This window comes from Geotrypetes seraphini, chromosome 4 (assembly GCF_902459505.1).
Source record: "Geotrypetes seraphini chromosome 4, aGeoSer1.1, whole genome shotgun sequence".
NCBI lineage: Eukaryota > Metazoa > Chordata > Amphibia > Gymnophiona > Dermophiidae > Geotrypetes > Geotrypetes seraphini.
The window spans coordinates 220,226,708-220,248,485 of record NC_047087.1 but is presented as its reverse complement, the minus strand read 5'-3'; the positions used below and the strand labels follow the sequence as shown (position 1 = coordinate 220,248,485).

The following is a 21,778-nucleotide window of genomic DNA, read 5'->3' as shown; positions in this document are numbered from 1 at the left end:
GGCATAATGAGGGAGGAGGGGGCACTGCCCTGGGCGCTGTCTTCACAAGGGGCGCCAGCTCCTTTCCTCCTCTCTACCCCCCTCCCCCCCAGAGGTACCTCTTTTTAAATGGTTGCCGGCACATGCAGCATCTTCCACTTGTTACTCACTCTGGCCTTGGCTCCCTTCTGATGTTACTTCAGGGTCACTGGTGGAAGATGGTGTTTGTGCTAGCGAATGTTTCAAGAGGTATGCGGGATCAGGGGGACTATACCACTGATGTCAGCCTCTAAGATGCAGCCCATCCTCTAGTAGGGAAAGCATGTGAATACATTTTAGAAGCTGAACTTATTTTGCGCGCTCTCTCTCTCTCATATCAGCCATCAAAGAGGAAATTTGAAGGATGCATTAAAACATGACAGCCCTCAGCTTTCATTGGCAGCATCCTGAGCAATATATAACCCATTTTATATTGTGCATCATCCTTTGCAAAAATTTACAAATTAACAGCTAACTTTTTAACTGTTATTAAGCAACACCAAAGTACACAGCCGTGACCTCTAGACTTCTGCTTATCTGTTTTTTGTTTGTTTCAAAATGTGTATTTTAGTGTAATAAGTAAGGCTTAAGTTCTTAGGGAGCCTTTTCTTTCCAACGTTCTGCTCCATTGGTTTTATAATAGCAATAATTAATGCTGGGATACGTATTTAATGGAGAGAAAAAGGAAAGGTGGTGTGGAATGTGATTGGTGCATGCCGCACTGTTTTCCAGCAGAACCAAAATAGTTCCTTTCATCTGCTCTCTCTAAATCAAACTATTTTACACCATGTGTGCATTCTGCTACCGAATGTATAATCTATATGATGGGCATAGCCTGCCATGTTGTAAGCAATAAGGTAAAGGGGTGTCCAGACAACTACTATACCTCAGGAGTCTCATTCTGCCCAGCATCTCCTAAGTGCTGGTCAGTGTGGTTGTCAATCAATTGCTAGGCGTCAATTATAGAATCGTATCTAGCAGCACCTAACTCAACTTCCTGTGCAATAGGGATGGTATGCTGAACCATAGGGTTGTCCATGCCTGCTCGTGAGCATTCTGCAGAAGATGTCAGTCACAACTTTTCAGTTCCTACTCCTTCTCCCCCGTCTCTGCTGCCACCTTCAGTTCTTCCTTCTTCAGGTGAGCATGAAGGTGTCGTTCTGACCTGCTCCCTTTATTTCTTTATTATTTTGCAGTGTTTTTCATTTTGTTTTTTTGTTCGGGTGTTTGCGGTTTTTACGCAACTCAAGGAACTGCTGTGCCTGCTTGGAGAGGAGCAGACTTTAGTCTGCAGCTGGCAGCTGAATCCTTTAGGGGCCTGTGCAGTCAGTCTGCTGAAGATTTGTGGAGCTGAGGGTTCTGGGCTCTCAGCATTTGCTCGCTTTCCCGACTTGGTCAGGAGCTTGAGCGCAGGCTGTTAGGCATTCAGTAGTGTCCTTCGGGGCACTCATGTTGCCAGCTGCAGTTTCGCATCCTCCTTTCTACATTTGTCATGGCCCGGGAGGGAGGAGTGGAGCCCAAAGATCTTGGCATGGCAGCTGACCAGCGACGTGAGGCAGAGAATCCCTCCAGATCCAGCTGCTCTTTCATGGAACTGAAGCAGAGTGCAACACCAATTCCCCAACACATGGTCTGTGAGTACAGGCTGTGACAGCCTATTGGGGGGGTCTGAAAAACTGTGTGTTCAGTTTCTGCAGCTAGGTCTTTGTCTCCCCCCCCTTAAAAATTTTGTTGCTGTCGGTCAGCCCTGAAGCATTTTTTAGCCGTTTCTTGGTGCCAAAACGCTGCCCCCTTGGCCATCTTGGATTTCCCAATTTTTTTTTCAAGTTCTCAAACTTCTTTAAAACACCTCATTTTGCCTCAGAATTGGTAGGGATGGAATCCTCAGACCCTAATACCCCTCTAATCATGCCTTATTTGTGATAGATGGGTGGCTGAGGAGTATCCTTGCGCCATGTGCCACGCGGCAAGGGATCGAAGGCAGGAATTTTGGGCTTAACCCCTCCACAAGTCTCTAGGGCTGGAGAAAGGCAGATGGTCCTGTCAGGGGGAATGAAACCTTTTGGAACCCCGGGATAGCAGCTCTGCACATCGAGCATAGATGCTTCACAGTCCAAGAAAAGGCATTTGCTCCACCCTAAGGGACAAGGATACTTGCCCTCTCAGGCCTTTACCCCATAGTTCATTATCTCCTTTGGCAGGCTTATTATGCACATGGTAGAAATTCACCAGTCAGGTCCGTGGATGAGCAAACCAGCCCACAGTCCTCGCTGGAGACTCAGAGCGCGTCCTCCCTGAAAGTAGAAGCTATGCTAGACTATGATGGGCCATTTGACAGAGATTCGGTGGATGAGGGGTTGATTTGATCCCTTTACTGTTCCAAAGTGAGGCTTCCCTGATGGGAGGAACAGCCTCCCATCCAGAGAACCAGGAGGTATCAACTATAGATCAGAGAGACGATCCCTCCATTCGCTGACTTTTTAAGTCCTCTGTTTTACTGGAGATCATTACTGAGTCCCTCCAGGAATTGAAAATAAAACCTCCACAAACCCCGTCTTCCCAGTGTTCTCTTCTGAGCGGGGTCCATATTCAACCCACCTCTTTTCTGTGGCACCCAGATATGAGGATCCTAGTCACAAAGCCCTGGGAGACCTCTGAAGGCTTCCTGAGGGTAGCTAAAACCAAGGCTAAACTGTATCTAATGAATCAGGAATTCCATCAAATGTTTGCTATCCGAAGGTGGACTCCCTGGTAGCCCAGGTGACAAAATGCTCTTCCCTACCAAGTGAAGGAGGAGTGGTTTTAAAGAATCCTCAGGACCTCAGAGTGGATATGGTTCTCTGGAGGCAGTTTGAGGCTTTAGCCTTAGGGGTTAAAGCTGCATCCGCAGCCTCCTTTGTGGCATGCACCTGTCATTCTGGGCTAAGAAATTAGAAGTTGACGGACTCAGAGCCCCTGCCTCAGCTTTTGCTGGTGGGAATAGACTATGTAGTGGATGCACTCTGTCATTATCAGAGTCATGGGGAAAGTCTCAGCATTTTATGTCGCTGCCCCGTCATATGCTTTGGATCAGGCAATGGGCGGGTGATTTTACCTCTAAGGCGACGCTGAATAGGTTCCTTTTCAGGAGACAGATGCTGTTTGGCAAAGGCTTGGATGATCTTATGGCCAGTGTACAAGATCTTTACCAGACAGCAGACCTTGAGCAGCTAGAAGCCAGCAGACCTTGAGCAGCTAGAGGCCAGAGCCCGGGGGTCCTTTGGTGACTTCCGGCGTTCTCACCAGTATTCTACAGGAGCCTCTATCCAGAGAGCCTTTCAAGGCTCCAGACAGAAGTTCTCTGCGAACCAGAGGAATCAAGGTTCAGGTTCCCACTCCGCAGTGCCAGCCAAAAAGCCACAATGACGCCAGCACTCCTTTGAAGATTAGAGGTCGGCTGTCGGAGTATTTGGAGGCTTGAGAACAGATAACATCCGACCGCTGGATCCTGGAAATTATTATAAAAGGTTACAAGATAGAGTTTGCACATCCTCTCTCCAGTTGCTTTGTGGATTCGCCAATAGGCTGGCCAGAAAAAGCAAAAAGGGTCAGAGTGACTCTACAGAGCGGTAGTTGCTGTTGTGGGAATGCTGCAGAGTCTGGGATGGATTTTGAACTTTCGGAAGAGCCAGTCCCTGGAATATCTGGGAGTCTTATTTAACATGGCAGAAGGCCAAGTCTTTCTTCTAGAAGAAAGCAAATAGAAACTTTCTGTTCAGATTACAGACCTGTTGACCAAGCCAGAGCCTACTGCATGGTATTACCTTCAAATCCTTGGGTCAGTGGCAGCCACAATAGAGATGGTGCCTTGGGCAAAGGCACACATGTGCCCCCTTTAGGATATATTGTTCTCATGCTGGTCACTGCAGAGAGACTCCTTGCAAGTGCCGCTCCTCTGGACAGTGGCAGCTAAACGCTATTGTGAGAAGATGGGGTCTTCTAACGTTTGACCTCTTGGCAACTGCAAAGAAAAAGAAGGTGGATTGGTTCTTCAATCACATATATGAGCCCAGAAGGATGTAGGGCAGGACTCCCTAGTTCAGGGTAGGCAATTCTGGTCCTTGAGAGCCAGAGCCAGGTCAGGTTTTCAGGATATCCACAATGAATATGTATGAGATGGATTTGCATTCACTGCCTCCTTGAGATGCAAATCTATCTCATGCATATTTATTGTGGATATCCTGAAAACCTGACTTGACTCCAGCTCTTGATGACCGGAATTGCCTACCCCTGCCCTAGTTCAACCATGGCCAGATACCGGGCTACTGTACGTGTTTCCCTCTTGGCCCATGATAACCGGGTGATCTGCCGGATAGCTCATCACATGGAAACAGTAGTTTTTGTAGCACCAGATTAGTCCAAGGGCCCATGGTACGTGGATCTCGCATGATTACAAAAGGAGCGAAGTCTCAAGTACATCCAGACTTACTTTCGCAGGGGCCGATTGCCCTAAAAGATCTGGGACACTTTGGTCTTAAGGCATGGCTTTTGAGCATGCAGCGCTAGTCCAAAAATGATAGGAGTAGTCATTGCAACTCCACTTCGAGCCAAAACGTTGACGAGCTATTAAACTTGAGTCAGAAAGCAGGCACATTGGATAATTGCTGGGTGGGGGGTTCAGCTTACCATCCCTATCTACTGGAAAAGATATTATTGAGGTAAGAACCTAATCTCTTTTTAGGCATTACTAGGCATGTTAAAGTTAATCTTAGGCACTGATATATTAGCTCAGGATTTTACTGGCGTAACACAGACACCTAGCAATGCCTAAGTCATACCACACCTATTCTCTGCCCCCTAACCATGCCTAATTTTGAGGTAGGTGCCTGAACTTAGGTATCATGGGGGCTGTTCTGAGTTCTGTGCAGATCTCAGCTAGGTGTCCCCAATCAGGGCGCCTAGTGACACCTAACCAAGGTGCCATTTATAGAATCTGGCCCAAAATGCACATTGTGGTAGGTAAAGGGGCATTGGCATGACACATTTTACTTTGTATTGCAGTATACAAAAGGCACAAGTGTTTGTTTTTCAATATGACAGGTCATAATGTCCGAGGACTGCCTTTTGTGCCAATCCCTCCATTTAAACGTACAGTGCCAAAATATATTATTCCTGAAAATGAGTAAAACAAAGGTGTGGGAGGTTTGTTTTTCTTTTTTGAGAGAGAATTTTATTTTCTGCTTAATTCCTGATTTTTACACTGGGAGTAGGGCTGCTTTCAAGAGGGTCTCGGTTAACCGGGATTCTCACACAACCGACCCAAAAAAATCACCAGTGAGGGGAAAAAATATTCCCCCAAAGCACCAGTGGCAGCATCATGAGCCGCAAATCCTCCGGGTTTTGGCTGCCATAAATGTTAGCACCCAAAGGCATGAAATCTGCACTAAGCTAGTATGGAGCACCTTTTACAGAATACCAGTTTAGGGTGGATCATCCTGCCACCTAATTTTGGGTGCCATTTACTGAATTCCACTCTAAATACCCCCAAAAGCAGTCAAACATGATTTGGGGGCATGACTGAAAGAGTGATAGAAGCACAAGTCTAGCAAATTATATATACAGAGAGAAAGCTTTAGTGGCATTGCTTCTCTGCAGGCAGAGAATATTTTCATATTTCTAATTGTTTGGCTTGAGTTTGCCAAGTTGAGATGCTTCTCCAGTTGCTAATACTGAATCTGTTCTCTTCGTAATGTTTTTGAATGTTGTAATAAAGCCATATCATGGTCCTTACATATAGGAGAGACTTAGAGAACCTTAATTGCATACATCATATAAACTTTCAGGGCTAGCTGTGTTAGTTTGGAATGACAAAGGCAGGGCAGCGCCTTGTAGACTAACAGTTTATTGAAACATGAACTTTAAAGGGTGAGTCTTGGTGAAGTGGACTCTTATCCAATAAATTTTTTAATTATACAAGGTTCTAGCAACTTCTGTCTTCTTTAGCTGCATACATGCATTAGAACCTTTTCTGTATTGAAATGCTCTCTCTAAGATACCTGATCTGCTTTTGCAGGGAAGAAAGTGTTTTATCCAGTGGTATTCAGCCTTTATAATCCTGCTATTGTTTATGCCAATCAAGATGTGCCACCGCCCATAGAACAACAGCTGGTAAGGAATAAACTGTGGATTCTGCTATCCAGAGACAAATCAATTGTATTATTTTTCTTTTTAATGGATACCTTACATCTGTGACACAAACTTGCTTAAAGTACTGTAATTGTGCCCTTTATGCAGTCAGAAAAGTCATATTCAGTTGTATATTCCATCTAACCTTTATCCCTTTTAAGCTGTCACCTAAAGTGGCATTGCATCACCCAGTTAGTTCAACAGGCTTTGTGACTGCTTCCATAGTCAATGGAAAGTAACACCAGGGCCAGTTGTTAACACAGGCAGACTGAAAAATTGCAGGCAGACCTTAGGAAATTGGAAGACTGGGCTTCCAAATGGCAGATGAAATTTAATGTGGATAAATGCAGAGTGATGCACATTCAGAGCCCAAGAAAAAGATCTTATTGTCATCATAGATAGTGTGCAGTGGCGGCCAAAAAAGCAAACAAGATGCTAGGAATTATTAGAAAAGGGATGGTAAATAAGACTAAGAATATTATAATGCCTCTGTATTGCTCCATAGTGTTACCTCACCTTGAAAAAAATATACACTTCCCCCTCCCCATTCGCGGTTCCTGCACTCGCGATTTCATATAATCGCAATTTTTTTTCTGGGGAGGGGGAAAATTTAAAAAACAGTCTTTTTTCCTCCCTGCGATCTTCCTATGATCCTGCCCCATGCAGATCGCCATGAGGAAATGGCTGCTGGGAGTTCCCGTAGTCTCTCGAGACAACGTCGAAAACTCCCTACAGCCATTTCCTGATGGCGATCTGCACGGGGCAGGATCATAGGAAGATCGCTCCTGCCCTGAAAACCCTCTAGACCATAAGATAAGGCCGGGAAGGCGGCAGGGAGGTGGGGGTGGGTCAGAGCCGGATAATTGCGTTTTTTCGGCATTCGCAGTCCGGCTCTGCCCGTATCCCCACGAATAACGAGGGAGAAGTGTATAGCAGAACTAGAAAAGGTTCAAAGAGCGACCAAGATGATAAAGGGGATGGGATTCCTTTTGTATGAAGAAAGACTAAAGAGGTTAGGGCTCTTCAGCTTGGCAAAGAGAAGCAAGTGGAGATATGATTGAAGTCTAAAAAAATCCTGAGTGGTATAGAACAGGTACAAGCGAATCGATTTTTTTTCTGTATCAAAAATTACAAAGACTAGGGGACATTCGATGAAGTTACAGAGAAATACTTGTAAAACAAATACAAGACTCCTGAGGCAGGCCTTGCAGCCAAAACATGTACGTGTCGAGTCTTGACTGTAAATACAGATACTGAGCCCTCTCTTGTTTTCTTTTGCATCTGTTTTTATAACAGCTTTGTGAATGTTATAATGTTTATTACAGAGCAGAACAGAATTGTACTGTCGGGGATTCCTCCCTGTTCCCTCTTTCCAGTTATATCTTTCATTACAATGCTGCTTGATTGGTTTTGTACGACCTGAAGGGGCAGGTGCAGCTCCCTGAGAAGGAAGTGGAGTTGAAAACATGATTGACAGTTTTCTGCAAGCAACTTGCAGGTTCAGATGCAAGACCCTATGTTTCAGGGCCACTAGACACAGCTACAAGAAAGAACCTAATCTTTATCTTGAGCCCTCTGCATTATCACCTTCCACAAGAAAAACAATTTACCAGTCCAGCTTGCAAGCTACAGTTCCAACTTGCTTCTCATTTCCCCAATGTTCCTTCAAGTTCCAGTGATTAATTGGGACTCAGCCTCCTTCCATGTCAGCAGTCTTTGCACAGTTTTAACCCAAAGAAAATGACATCTCAGTTCATAATCTGTCTTTGGGTGTCCAATCTCTTTTGCTTCCAAAATCCAAAGAAAAATCCTTCACTGTGGTTGTGGCAGGTTTAATGTTTAACTACATTTAACTTGGTCCTTATTGATGCCATTTTTTAACTCCAAAGTACCAAGCAGGGCTGCTTTCTCTGAATACCAACAACCAAAGCCTGCTGGAATAATAATTTTTTTTAAAAAACCACACACTCTAGCTTTTAAATTCTTGAGCCAGTTCCTCTGGGTTTTCCTAGTTTAAAAGTTCCAGCCAGTCTACCCCTTTCTAGAGCACTGTAGTCTGTTCAAAACTTTCAATCTTGGCAAACTTTTGTTATCAAATTCATATTTCCTTTTTTACCACCCCATAGCAGTATTAAATTTCCTCTCAGCAGGGATGGAAGCTGCTACGTTTGCAAAGAACTGTTAATAAGAAATTAACTTGCTTAGAACATGTCCATTTCTTCAAAAGACTGTTTCTTGGCACCAGAGCCTGCTGTGAGGAAGGGACATAAAAATGAAAAAATAGCCATACTGGGACTTTAAAACTTGCACAGGCTTCCTTCCACTTGCTTAAGAAGACAAAACCAGCACTTAAATGTGAAGGATTGGCAAGAAATCCTGACCACAAAACCACCTACGCCACTCTGGACAATTGCAGGAAATTTTTTGCGTTGTGCACAAATCAAAACTGGGTTGCATACTCCCTGCATTGCACCAAATACTCTGGATTAGCTCCTCGGCATACATTTTAATACAACCTTCACTTTGTCTTTTCGTGTGAGCTAACTTCCACTCACAATTTTTCTCTGCACTTCTCAGTGTGTACAACCTTCATTCAGCCTGAAGTTTGCTTTCTGCAGCAGCCCCTCTGTGTTATGAAATTAGGATGTGCTGACCTGGGAGCATGCTCTGTTATACCGGCTCTTATGCCTGCCATTGACGTGGTATAAATGGGCACATCTAAAAGTTAGCACATAAATGCTGATTTATGCTCTTGTTCTATAATGGAATCTGGAATTAATAGAATTTGTGGTGAGCTGCATTCTTTTAAATACAACTATTGTTAACCGAGTCGAGTCTTGTTTCTCAGGGATGACTCGTATATAAGTCCAAGATTTAGTTTAGTTTATAGAATTATCCCCTACGTGTATTTAATCATTGGATTTTAAAGCATTTTATTACACAATGTGGACTCAAAAAATGGCATCATATGGTGCAGAAGAAGAAGTGGAAGCATCAGAGAAGTAGTGGGGTGGCCTAGTGGTTACAGCTGCTGCCTCAACACTGTGAGGTGGTGAATTCAGCCCTAGCCTGCTTCCTATGACTCTGGGCAAGTCCTCCATTGCCCTAGTTACCACAGTTAGATTGTGAGCCTGCCAGGACAAATAGGGAAAATACTTAAGAGTACCTGGTTACTGAGAGTCATCCAAAATGCTGTAGTCCATCTCATTTATGGCCTCAAGAAATCAGACCATGTAAGCCCATATTACAAAAAACTACTCTAGCTGCTTGTGGAAGGCAAGGGTCATTTTTAAATTTGCTTGCCTTTGCTTCAAAACCATGACAGGTTCATCCCCAACCTATCTGTCTCACCAATTCGAATTCCCAGGCACAACTAATACATGCAGTACCTACTTGTTCGCTTTTCCATCCCTAAAGGGCTGCACCTACAAGAGATACCTCGACAGACCACTATCATTCCAAGCAGGCAAATGGAACAAATGTTTAACCAACTTCATCTCAAATGCACTTTCATACCAAACGTTTAGGAAGTCAATAAAAACTTATCTCTTTGACAAATTTCTCTGACCCCCACTTCAACCTTGATGTACTTCCAAAACTCTTCCAGATAAACCTGACTAAACTTAACATGCCAATGTAATTTCGAAAGTTCTCTGTAATGCTGCTGTCTGTATACAGTCTCTTCCCTTGTAAACTGCTTAGAACTGTTTGTGGTATGGCGGTATATAAAAATAAAGTTATTATTATTATTATTCATTGTATTATAAACCACTTTGGGTGAATCTCTTCATGAAAAAGGCAGTTAATAGATCTGAATAAATAAATAAGACGGGACAGTTAGAATGAAGACAAATTTGGTTTCAAGTTTCAAGTTTATTAAGATTTTTATATACCGCCTATCAAGGTTATCTAAGCGGTTTTACAATCAGGTACTCAAGCATTTCCCTATCTGTCCCGGCGGGCTCACAATCTATCTAATGTACCTGGGGCTATGTAGGATTAAGTGACTTGCCCAGGGTCACAAGGAGCAGCGTGGGGTTTGAACCCACAACCCCAGGGTGCTGAGGCTGTAGCTTCAACCACTGCGCCACACACTCCTCTGGTGTGGTGTTTAGTTTAAACGAATGGGCTGTTTTTTTTTAATTTTCTTATAGAAGAGGATTTTATCAGAAGTTTTGTGGTTTGTACTAAAACCTAGAAATTTAACTTATCTATTAGATTCTTCCCCCCCTACTTGTGCTGAGGCATTTCCGTAATAACTAATGTTTTCATTCGCAATGCAGTAACTTTACAAACCTTATCTGATCACCATCTTAAATTAATAAGTCTTGAGAAATTCTATCATCGTTTCTGGGGAAAAAAAGTTCAGCAAAAGTTTGTATTGCTTATGGGAAATGGAACAGACTGAGTCATTATGAAAGGATTGTTCTGGGCTTAGACATTCAGAGGATATTTTATAAGCCAGGTTTGCTCTTAAAATGCTGAGTTATACTTGTAAACTGGCATACAAATGTTCACCATGATGTGATGACATGTACGTCAACAACGAAACAAATTGTGGCTAAAAACACAATGTTCTTGACTTTCCTTTATTTCTTCAATCAATGTTAAGAAAATGTCCACATCAATCGTATAAAAAACTAACGGATCCGACACGGTCCGTGTTTTGGCTAACAAAGTCTTTCTTAAAGATCCGGTCATTAAATAATATGCTAGTATTGTGGAGTTGTTTTCCCTATCGGCTAAGCTGATTTTTGCTAAACGCAAATATGACCACGTCTCCCCTCTACTTACCAATCTTCACTGGCTCCCAGTACTTTCCAGAATTCATTTCAAATGCTCCTGCCTGGCTTTCAAGATCATTCACGGCATCCTTCCGCCCCTAATCCCTCTATCCTTTCTCGCCCCGACACCAACTACCACCAGATCTGCCCACAGACATAAACTATCCTTCCCCTCTCTACACGGCATCCTCCACGCAGATAAATTGGGTAGATACCTCCTCTCCAAAATCACCGGCCTCTGGAACGACCTCACTGTCCCGCTGCGGAACCTGGACTCCTTCCAACTATTCCGAAAACAACTGAAAACCTGGCTTTTCTCTAGCATATAATAATCTCTTCTCCTGATTACATCCCCTCTTTTTATGCTTTGTAAACTCTTTCTCTTCTCTCTTCCCATATTTTTTAAACTCTGTAAACCGTGTCGAGCTCCACTTCAGTGGAGAAGATGCGGTATATAAACCTAAGGCTTAGTTTAGTTTAGTTCCCAATCGCAAATACTGATGTGGAGAATGAAGAAAGGCTTGGTTAGCTGAAACACGGCCCATGTCGGGTCCGTTAATTTTTAATACGGTTGATGTGGACATTTTCTTAACATTGATTGAAGAAATAAGGGAAAGTCAAGAACATTGTGTTTCGTCCACAGTTTGTATCATTGTTGGATTGCTCCTTTTTCTGTGGAACACTGGGTCTTCCTGTTTTTTTTGCTTCTCACAGTATGACTTGTACATCACCAGTAGGTGTGTACAGGAGCGGAGTTTTGGCAGAGCATGGGTGAAATTCACAAATATATGCATAGATCATAAAAATATCATAATCTGCATGCCTATTGTATAAGGTAGGTGTAATTTGTACCACATAGACCTGACAATACTCCGTACCTATGCTCCGTATTCCTAATGTAATTTCTTGGCTCTCTATATTTAGATCTCTGATCACGTCCTCCAGTATCTCCAATAATATCCTGTTTTTCCTACATTCCACTGCTGTACCTCTATGTACAATGTAATCGTCTGTTACATCCCTAAATATAAGTGATCTTCTCGAGTTGTAAATTGCCTTTGAACCTGATTAGATATGGAGCGACCCAGAAATCAAATTGCACATTAGATTAAATTAAGACTTCAGTTGTGTTTAAATAAAATACTAGGTTATATGTCTTCATAAAATGACACCTAAGCAGGTACCTATTTGCCCTATTAAAGTAGGCACTCTCTGGAGCTGGTGCAGAAAGACTCACAATAGAGCCAGCTCTGTATGCTAGTTCTACCACAAAGTTGATCTGAAAAAATTCCACTGCCATGCTGTAAGCAATGAGCATGCAGATTACTGCCATGTCAAAAGCTGTGGCAGTAATCACCCGCAGCTAACCTTTCCTGTCTGTGCTTGAGCAATAATTGGCTCAGGCACTGCAGCATCAGGCCGATGACAAAATCAACCCCCTAATTAGAACATGTCTAGTGTACCCCCATGCCTTACCCGTAACCCCAGCTGTAAAGATAAACACTTTTCACACTCCAAGTCTTGCTGGGAGCAGCGATTTCCTCCATGAACCACCGGGAGCAGCTATTTCCAATGTGAAACGCCGGGTTCAGTGATGAAAATTAGGGGGCGGAGTCAGCAGCTGAAAAATCACGAATAAGCGAATCCGCAGATACGGTACACACATACACGACCAAGCCTATTTTATAGAATTATTCCCATAGTCTTTGCCTGTATGCACACTTAGGGCTAGATTTTCTAACTAGCGCTGTTGTCGACAGCTGCCTTAAAAGTGGCCACCAATTACGTGTCAGTCACACGGCAGCACTAGTTATAGAATCACGCCTACGGCAAAGGTAGGTGCTGGTAGATGTAGGCCAGAGTTCTCCAGGCCTCCATAGCCTCTTTAGGTCGCCTAATGCTACTTCCAGTATTAGCCACTTCCACAGTGACGTTAGGCAGCCTAAAGTGCTTATGGAGGTGCTGATTTTTAAGTACCTTGAAACTCAGTTAAAAACATTTAAACATTGTTGGTTTTTTTTTTTTACTGAGCTTGGGCGCCCGTTTAGTGAATCTGGCCCATTTTTATAATTATGTATTAATGTAATTTTCAGTCTGATAACTTGACTTGAGAAAAGTGCAGTAGCAAAAAAAACAAAAAACAAAACCTACAAAATTACAAAGAGAAACGGCTAAATAGCAAAAATAAGTACCACTTAATCCTTGACATAGAAGAAAAACCACAGCAAGACACAGGAAAAATTTTAAAAAGACAAGAGAGATAGAGAGAGGCAAAGTCATATAGATAAAAAGGCTCCTAAATAGTTCCCCAATCCTCAGCCATTAATCCCGTATTGCAACAGGCAGCCCCACATTCTTAACATGCAATAGAAACTTCAGTCATGCAGGCTCGAAGAATAACCTAGTAGTAGGAAAAAATAATTAAACAGGTGCTCTAATTTTATAACTGGTATACATAACGTGACCATTTATTTTTTTCATCAAAATGGGACATCTATTAATTGTCAGTCCCGCCCCCAATCCCGCTTTAGCTTCGCCCCCAATTTCTTCCATTCATTTTTCGTGTACACATAATATCTTATTAATTCATAATGGTAACCATAATTTTTTTTTAAAAAAAACTACAAAGCACACTATATGCAGAGAAAATGTTAATTATCATTTATATTTGGGGGGGTTTCAAAGATGTCAAGGCAGATGACTTTAAAATATGCAATGTCACCTCAGTAACTATAGAAAAATAGACAAATATAGTGCAAAATATAGACAGCAGATATAAATTCTCAAAACTGACACATTTTGATCACTAAACTGAAAATAAAATAATTTTTCCTACCTTTGCTATCTGGTGATTTCATGAGTCTCGGGTTGCGTTTCCTTCTGACTATGCATCCTTTCTTTCTTTCTGTACTCAGGCCCAACAATTGTCCCTTTCTATTCCCTCCTTCCTTCCTTCGTATGTCCTTAGTGCCCTCAGTGCCTCCTTCCTATATCCTTACTGCCTTCAGTGTCTCCTTCCTATGTCCTTAGTGCCCCCTGTGCCTCCTTCCTATGTCCTTAGTGCCCCTTTCTATGTCCTTAGTGCCCCCAGTGCCTCATTCCCATGTCCTTAGTGCCTCCTTCCCATGTTCTTAGTGCCTCCTTCCCATGTCCTTAGTGCCCCTTCCTATGTCCTTAGTGTCCCCAGTGCCTCCTTCATACGTCCCCCTCACTGCCTTCCAGACTTTGTCCCACCCCACCCCCGAAGCCAGCCTGCTGAGCCAAAGCCAGCATGCTTGCCTACCTACCTCCTTCCCTCCCTGCCGTGCAAAAAAAGTCTTCCTCCTTCCTTCCACCCCCCCTCGGTCCGCCACCGCTGCTGATTGCCAGCCTCTCTCCTTACCTCTCTCCAGCGCCGATTCAAACCTGCCGCCATTGCTGCTAATTGCCGCCCAGAAGCCTTCTTCCCAATGTCAATTCTGACATTGGAGAGGAAGTTCTGGACCAGCTGGTCACCTTAGGTATACAACTTGAAAACTTTAATGATAATTTTAGTGATAACCTGATAACTCTCCTGTACCTACAGGTCCACAAGAAAGACTCAGGCTTCTGGCGTGATTTTGGATTTGGGATGATCTGTCAATTCCGAACGGATTTCTTGGCAATAGGTGAGTGGTCCTCTATCAGAGGAAGAGGCTAGAAGAACAGCCGCCATCCACTGAAAGGGAATGACAGCGTTTACTAGTTCCCTCTTCAGCTTGTCTTGAATTAAAATTGTTTTGTATGTTAAGAGAGCTGCATTCTCAATATTGGTGTAATGTTCACTATGGCTGGCTTTGATGACACTGGTGGAGCAAATGTATAAAGAAGGGAAGCAATCTGAAAATCTTTTTGCAGGTAATACGGATTTACTCCTTTACGTAAGGCTCCAGCTTTCTTTATTCTCGACAGGTAGGATTTATTTTGGTTTAATAACCTTTCGAGTCCTTGTTCTAGTAGATAACAGTAGCAGTGTAGTGGCCACTGATAGAACAACAAAGTCGATCCAAATTCACAGGGAAGCAACTATTTAAAGATCTATATGTGATGCAGGAAGCTGTCCATGCACTTTTAGTTCTGTGGGGTCCGCGTTTTAATTTCTACACTTGCTGATTTCTTTTCTCTTTGTGGTTGGGATTGGGAGGGGATAAAACACAGACCTTATGGACCCCGCAGAGATCCTCATTTTAACTACTGCGAACCTCATGATTCCCACTCACCCCCAAGGTTAGCAGATTTTTAAGGGCATGCATTTAAGATCTGCAAGGTCTGTGGGGTCCGCGAGGTCTGCATTCCAGAATCAATCAACAGGTGCCTGAACTTAAAAGAATTTGACATTAGCCATTACACGGTCTGGAAAATAGTGTACAAGTGGAGGACTTTCCAAACAACTGCCAACATGCCCAGAGCAGACCGCAAGATGCTAAAAGAAGTCTCCAAAAACCCTAAAATGTCATCAGGGGACCTACAGCAGGCTCTTTCTACTATTGATATGAAAGTGCACGCCTCTACAGTCAGAAAGAGACTGCACAAATTTAACTTACATGGGAGGTGTGCAAGGAGGAAACTGTTGCTCTGTAAGAGAAACATCAAGGCCATACTGAGAACGTAGACAAACTGAGAACATAGACTGAGAAGTTTGCCAGAGAGAACGTAGACAAACACCAGGACCTCTGGAATACTGTTCTATAAACTGATGAGTCTAAAATTGAAATATTTGGACACCAGGAAAGAGAATTTGTTTGGTGTACACCAAATAACACATTCCAGGAAAAGAACCTCATACCAACTGTGAAGCATGGAGGTAGAAGTGTCATGGTTTGGGGATGCTTTGCTGGCCAGCTCGCCATCATAGAATTCACCAAGAATTCTACTGTGTATCAGAGGGTGCTTGAGGAACATGTGAGACCATCTGTAAGAAAATGAAAGCTGAAGCTGAACTGGACCCTGCAACACGACAGTGACCCAAAACATACCAGTAAATCCACCAAGGGCTGGCTGAAAATAGTGACCGAGTCAAAGCCTTGATCTTAATCCCATTGATATGCTATGGGATGATTTGAAACGGGCTGTATATGCAAGAAACCCCTTAAACATCTCATAGCTGAAAGAATTCTGCATTGAGGAGTGGGCCAAACTTTCCTTAGACCGATGTCAGAGACTGGTAGATGGCTACAAGAAGCGTCGTACTGCAGTTATTTCAGCCAAAGCTATTAAGATGTAGGGTTTCCTAATTTATTCCTCAGTTAGAATACACATTTTTTGTTTCATGAATAAATCAAATAAACCTTTTCTTGTTTACCTTTAATTACATCACTTTCTTTTCCAGAGATAAATAAAAAAAGATTTGACATTGATATGTGAACATTTCTTAAGAAAGAACTGAATATTTCATGGGCTAGCCTTTTGAGCACAGAGTTAAGTGCCGATACGCAGCCTTATTGCCCTGACGCAGTACAGCGAAACGCTGGCAGGCCATCGTCGGCTTTTGGCTGATGGGCTTAACAGACTTGCTGTTTTTGAACAAGAGTGTGGGATGCAGATGATACCGTGAACTGCAAGGGATAGAGAGAAGTGTTGTAGCTTAAAGCTTTTGTACATATTTTATGCTAGCTCTCATCAGATCCCAGTTCTAACACACTAGCAGGAAGTGATTTTATGGTCACTCCTGAGTACCTCTGTTAGGCCCCTCCAGCTTAAGAAAGTAAGGCTGGAATGTAGTGTTTAGCTCTGAGGAAGTTTTTTAATATAAAAACTTATTAAAAAATTATAAAATAATTTATTACTAAATTATAAAATTAATTATTTGATTATGAAATTATAAAATTAACAAAGAAACATAGGGAGGATGAGGTTTTTGAGCCAATGAGGTAGCTTGAAAGCTAATGAGCAGTGGCAGGCTGGAGTCTGAGGCTCTTTCCTCCTTTCCTTGTGAGCTGAATACATTATGATAGCGTAATACTATATTGAAAGTTAATCCCTTTTAATTAGGGAACAAGTGAATATATCCCCTAGGTTTTTGGAGAATTGAATTGTTGGTTTCCTTGGGGTTGTGTAATTGTGGAGTGTTTAACTTGGTGTCCTAATTTTTCACATGACTGTATGTATATTTTGATGATAATGATGGACTTAAAAAAAATTTCCCATGTGCTGTTCTTTAAGTGAGTACTTGCCCCTCACTTATCCAGGCTGGTAGGGATCTACCAGATCTTAAGATGTGGCTGGGCTGCTAGAGCTGCTTGCACACCTCTCAATAATAGTTATCCATTAGAGAATGACACGAGGACAAATTTTTCACCATCCATGCAGGAACTCAGTTTCACCGTCCTGTCCCCATGAGTTTTGTCGCTGTCCCTTTCCTGTAAGCTCTGCCTTAACCGCACAAGCCTCAAACACATGATTTTAAAGTGTTTGAGGCTTGTGCAGATGAGGACAGAGCTTGCAGGAATGGGGCAGGGACAGGAAAATAACTCAGCAGGATGGAAAAATGGGTTCCCGCAGAGATGGGGAAAAATTTGTCCTGGTGTATTCTCTATTATCCGTACAAACAGGACAGGAGAAGCTGGGTCACATGACTTGACATTATGTTAAAGATAGCTGCCTCCAGGTTAGGCACTACATGAGTGAGCAGAGTGGAATTTAAGGCATTCCTGGGGTGGGAGGACAGTAGATTGGGATCCAGTTCAAGTAGTAGGTGGACTGGGTTTAGATTCAGGCGCATTAGCAGATAATGTTAGTCTGAACTGGATAAGGATTACCCAGATGTACAGGAAGCATGGTAGTTTCAGTGCCTGCCTCTCCCCACATCTCCAGGGATGCTGTTAATCGCTGAGGGATGATGACAGCAAAAGGCCGAATTGCAGTGTCCTTGGATACAATGGCAAAACTCCTGAAGCGAATTGTGTCTGACCTCAGCTGCAGCAAAGAGACGGGGGCCTGGACTCTAGTTTCCTGGGGGCTTCTCATGGATGTCTTCAGACAGGATGGGTGAAGGTAGATGTGTTCTGAGAGGTAGGGAGGAGCTGTAAAGTCCTTAAGTGGGTACAGTGGGGCTGCATAAGAGGTAAAAGTAGGAGGCTCTCCAACATGGTGGGTAGTGATTAGCGTCAGTAAAGCAGTGTAGGGAGAAAGAGCAGAGTTTGCAGCTACTGTAGGAAGATTGGATATCTCATGGCCTGCAGCCCTGCACCACTTCCCTCTAATGAGTCATAACTATTGTGCTAATATTTTGCAACTGTCAGCTGATACCCTCTAGGTCAGGAGTGTCCAACCTTTTGGCCTCCCTGGGCCGCATTGGTCGAAAAAAATGTTTCTGGGGGCCGCACAAACATGCAAACGCTGCAGCAAGACAGAGGAGGGAGCCGGCAAGACGGTAAACACCCGGGGCAGCAGAGGAAAACACTGCAGCGCACTCGACCGGGGCCGCATAAAATACTTCACAGGGCCGCATGCGGCCCTCGGGCCACAGGTTGGACACCCCTGCTCTAGGTGTTGCAATCGGGGACAGTATTAGGGGATGGCAAACAGGACAATTGCCCTGGGTCCCTATACCACAGGAGCCCCCAAGCTTACCTCAAGCTGAAGGAGGCATAGGCTCAAAGACAGCGATGGGGAGGGGTTCCAGAACATTTAACCCAGCCTTGTACATAGGTGACCTGTTATAAAATTACCCTCCAACTGCCCAATGAATTTTTCTAAGTATTTTACTTATGGATTCAGCTGCAAATCTGATCTGAGTGTAAAGTTATTTCCAATAGAATGCTTTCATAAAAGGAATTTTGCAAAGCACATTATTGCTCGACAAGTCACCACTGTGAGTACAACTGCCTCCATTCTGCTGAATTACTGAGCTATAGGAATGAATTGCATTGCCTTATTCCTTACTATATCTTCTATGATAAGCTGGCAGACAGTGGTGTACTTCTGACTTCTGTTTTTTCACCAGGAACATATTGACTCTGAGGTGTTTTTGCTGCCCTCTTGTGGTTTCTGTTATAGAATCCATCGTAGATAATCTTTTTAAATGATATAGAAAAGTTTTAAATAAATAATAAATACCTAACTGAAGCTTCAGAGATGGGTTTATTCTATTGGTTTGTATATTTACTAGAGCTGTATATTTAACACATTAGTAACACGATTAACATGTTAAATGTTTAACTGTGTTAAAATGTTTTAATGCAATTAACAACATCCTTGTCTGTGCCCCACCTACACCCATCTAGCATTGCTCTCTTCCCTCCCCCACATTCTAAATTGTGCTGTTTTGTCTCCCTGTCCTCTCCCCCTCCCATTGGCTCACCCATTTTCTGTAATTTCAAGCTCCTACCACTCTACTGCTTGTTTTCACTGCAGCTGAATTGGCAGATGCAGAAACATTCTTCTCTGCGTACTACCACTGGCTTTGCCAAACCCCAAACCAGGAAGTTACATCAAGGCTGTAACTTTCTGTGTTTATGCCCAACAGAAACAGTGGCAGCACGTAGAGGGGAACACAGAGGGAGCATCCTGCTGTTTTCTGCCAGTGTTTACGTGAGAGAGATTTGTCTCTCCCGCCAGGCAGTCCCTACCCTAGGCACTCCAAAAGGAGGAGAGGCTGGGCCAGCATGGAGTCAAGGGCCGGAATCTGGCCCCAGTGCTCACCCTGCCATAAGGTGATACCGGTAGTCTGTAACCCACATGTGTAATTGCTACGCATGCTCCTGACCCATCCATCATTGTTCCTTCTAAGCTGAGCAGGAGTCCTTCACCTATAGTCCTGGCTGTGGTTGCTGCTGTTTCACCATCACATTTTTAGTTTTGAGGAATAGGCAAGCTGTGTAGGACTCCAGGGAACCTGCCTGTCCCTAGCAACTGAAAGCACAATAGTGAAACATCGCCCCCCACAGTTGGAGGACTCCTGCCTAGAGGGAACCATGCCGACCATTCTCCCCTTGCAGTTCTATGCCCAGTTTATAGAATACTGACTAAGGTCGGTTGCACATCTAACAGCCAATTAACTTATTGTTAAAGACAATTAGCATTTCATTAAACCATTAAGTTAATAACTGACCTTATTCTTTAAATTATACATGGAACTTTGTGTGCTAAGCATAAAGTTGGTCACCTGTAGAATTAAGGAGATAGTGGTGCTTAATATATATATTTGAGGCTGACTGCCACCACTGAAAATCCAACCCATAGAGTTTTTAAGTTCTACCAGCTTTTTTACGTGTCATGACAATTTTTAGTAGTATGATGGATGTCTTACACACTCATGGGTTTCCCCTGCCATGTTTTTGCAGATGGATTTGACTTAGAAGTGAAAGGCTGGGGAGGAGAGGATGTGCACCTTTACAGGAAGTACTTGCACAGTGACCTGGTTGTCATTCGCACTCCAGTTCCTGGCCTTTTCCATCTCTGGCATGAGAAGCACTGTGCAGATGAATTGACTCCTGAGCAGTACCGAATGTGTATCCAGTCCAAAGCCATGAATGAGGCCTCCCACTCGCACCTTGGAATGCTGGTCTTCAGGGAGGAGATTGAGGCTCACCTCCGTAAGCGGGCATACAGGACTAACAATGAAGCAGGAGGAGCAACAGGATAGAATCCAACCACCTTAAAACTGAGCAGTCATTTTTTACATGAACCAGGCAACCAGTATTATTTTATATCTTTATTTTATCATTGAAATTCAGTGCTTCAATACAGGATCTGCAGTGCTGCTTTAAACCAGCATGCAGAAAAAATGGAGAAAACTTTTGTCATGGATTTGGAGGGAGGATGTCAACATAAAACACTGGAAAAAAGCCCCAGTGAAACCTTCACTGTATTTTCAGAGCAAACACATGACTTGTGTTGATATGATTCACATTAATCTCTTCATCACAGGAGTCTGTTTATGCTAACACAGACATAGTGACTCAGATCTGCCAAGGACTTTTTCCAGGAGATTCTAAGCTGGAGAAATTCTGTGCTAAATCTGTCCTGTTACTGTTGGTAAATGTGAGAACACTGGAAACCAGTTTTATGGGGATAAAACTGCTCCCTTTCTGCTCTGTTGTTTTTTGTTTTGTTTTTTTCAGTTAGTCTGATACTATTTCTACTGTCATCTTTACAATGAAAAAAATGAACAAATAAATTAAGTGTACAAAGTCGGACCGGGTTAATCAATTATAAGTTGATAACTATACCAGTGGTTCCCAACCCTGTCCTGGAGGACCACCAGGCCAATCGGGTTTTCAGGATAGCCCTAATGAATATGCAGGGAGGAGATTTGCATGCCTCTCACTTCTATTATATGCAAATCTCTCATTCATATTCATTAGGGCTAGCCTGAAAACCCGATTGGCCTGGTGGTCCTCCAGGTCAATTGGGTTTTTAGGCTAGCCCTAATGAATATGCATGAGAGAGATTTCCATATAATGGAAGTGACAGATATGCAAATCTGCTCCATGCATATTAGGGCGATCCTGAAAACCCGATTGGCCTGTTGGTCCTCCAGGACAGGGTTGGGAACCAATGAACTAGACCAGTGGTTCCAAACCCTGTCCTGGAGGACCACCGGGGCAATTGAGGTTTCAGGCTAGCCCTAATGAATATGCATGGAGCAGATTTGCATGCCCGTCACTTTCATTATATGCAAATCTCTCTCATGTATATTCATTAGGGCTAGCCTGAAAACCTGAATGGCCTGGTGGTCCTCCAGGACAAGGTTGGGAACCACTGAACCAGACCACACAGCTTGAAGCAGTCATTGTGTATAGTTCAGCTCCAGGGCCAATGTGTAGCTTTTATACATATATTTAATGGTA

At 43.2% G+C, this 21,778-nt stretch overlaps 1 protein-coding gene and 1 non-coding gene across 3 annotated transcripts in view; both read left to right on the top strand.

Annotated features, from left to right (window-relative positions):
- The window catches only part of CSGALNACT2 (chondroitin sulfate N-acetylgalactosaminyltransferase 2), a 105,968-nt gene extending 84,847 nt beyond the window's left edge, over nucleotides 1–21,121 (top strand). For both annotated transcript variants that reach the window (XM_033942179.1, XM_033942180.1), the window contains 3 exons: nucleotides 6,071–6,165; nucleotides 14,533–14,614; nucleotides 20,270–21,121. In XM_033942179.1, the coding sequence (XP_033798070.1) occupies nucleotides 6,071–6,165; nucleotides 14,533–14,614; nucleotides 20,270–20,571 (479 nt within the window). In that variant the 3' untranslated portion in view covers nucleotides 20,572–21,121. The remainder of the gene's footprint in view (nucleotides 1–6,070; nucleotides 6,166–14,532; nucleotides 14,615–20,269) is intronic.
- On the top strand, nucleotides 17,813–17,901 carry LOC117360185. Its single transcript, XR_004539391.1, has one exon. It is a non-coding gene; the product is annotated as a small nucleolar RNA SNORD89 (small nucleolar RNA).
- Nucleotides 21,122–21,778: the final 657 nt, after the last annotated feature.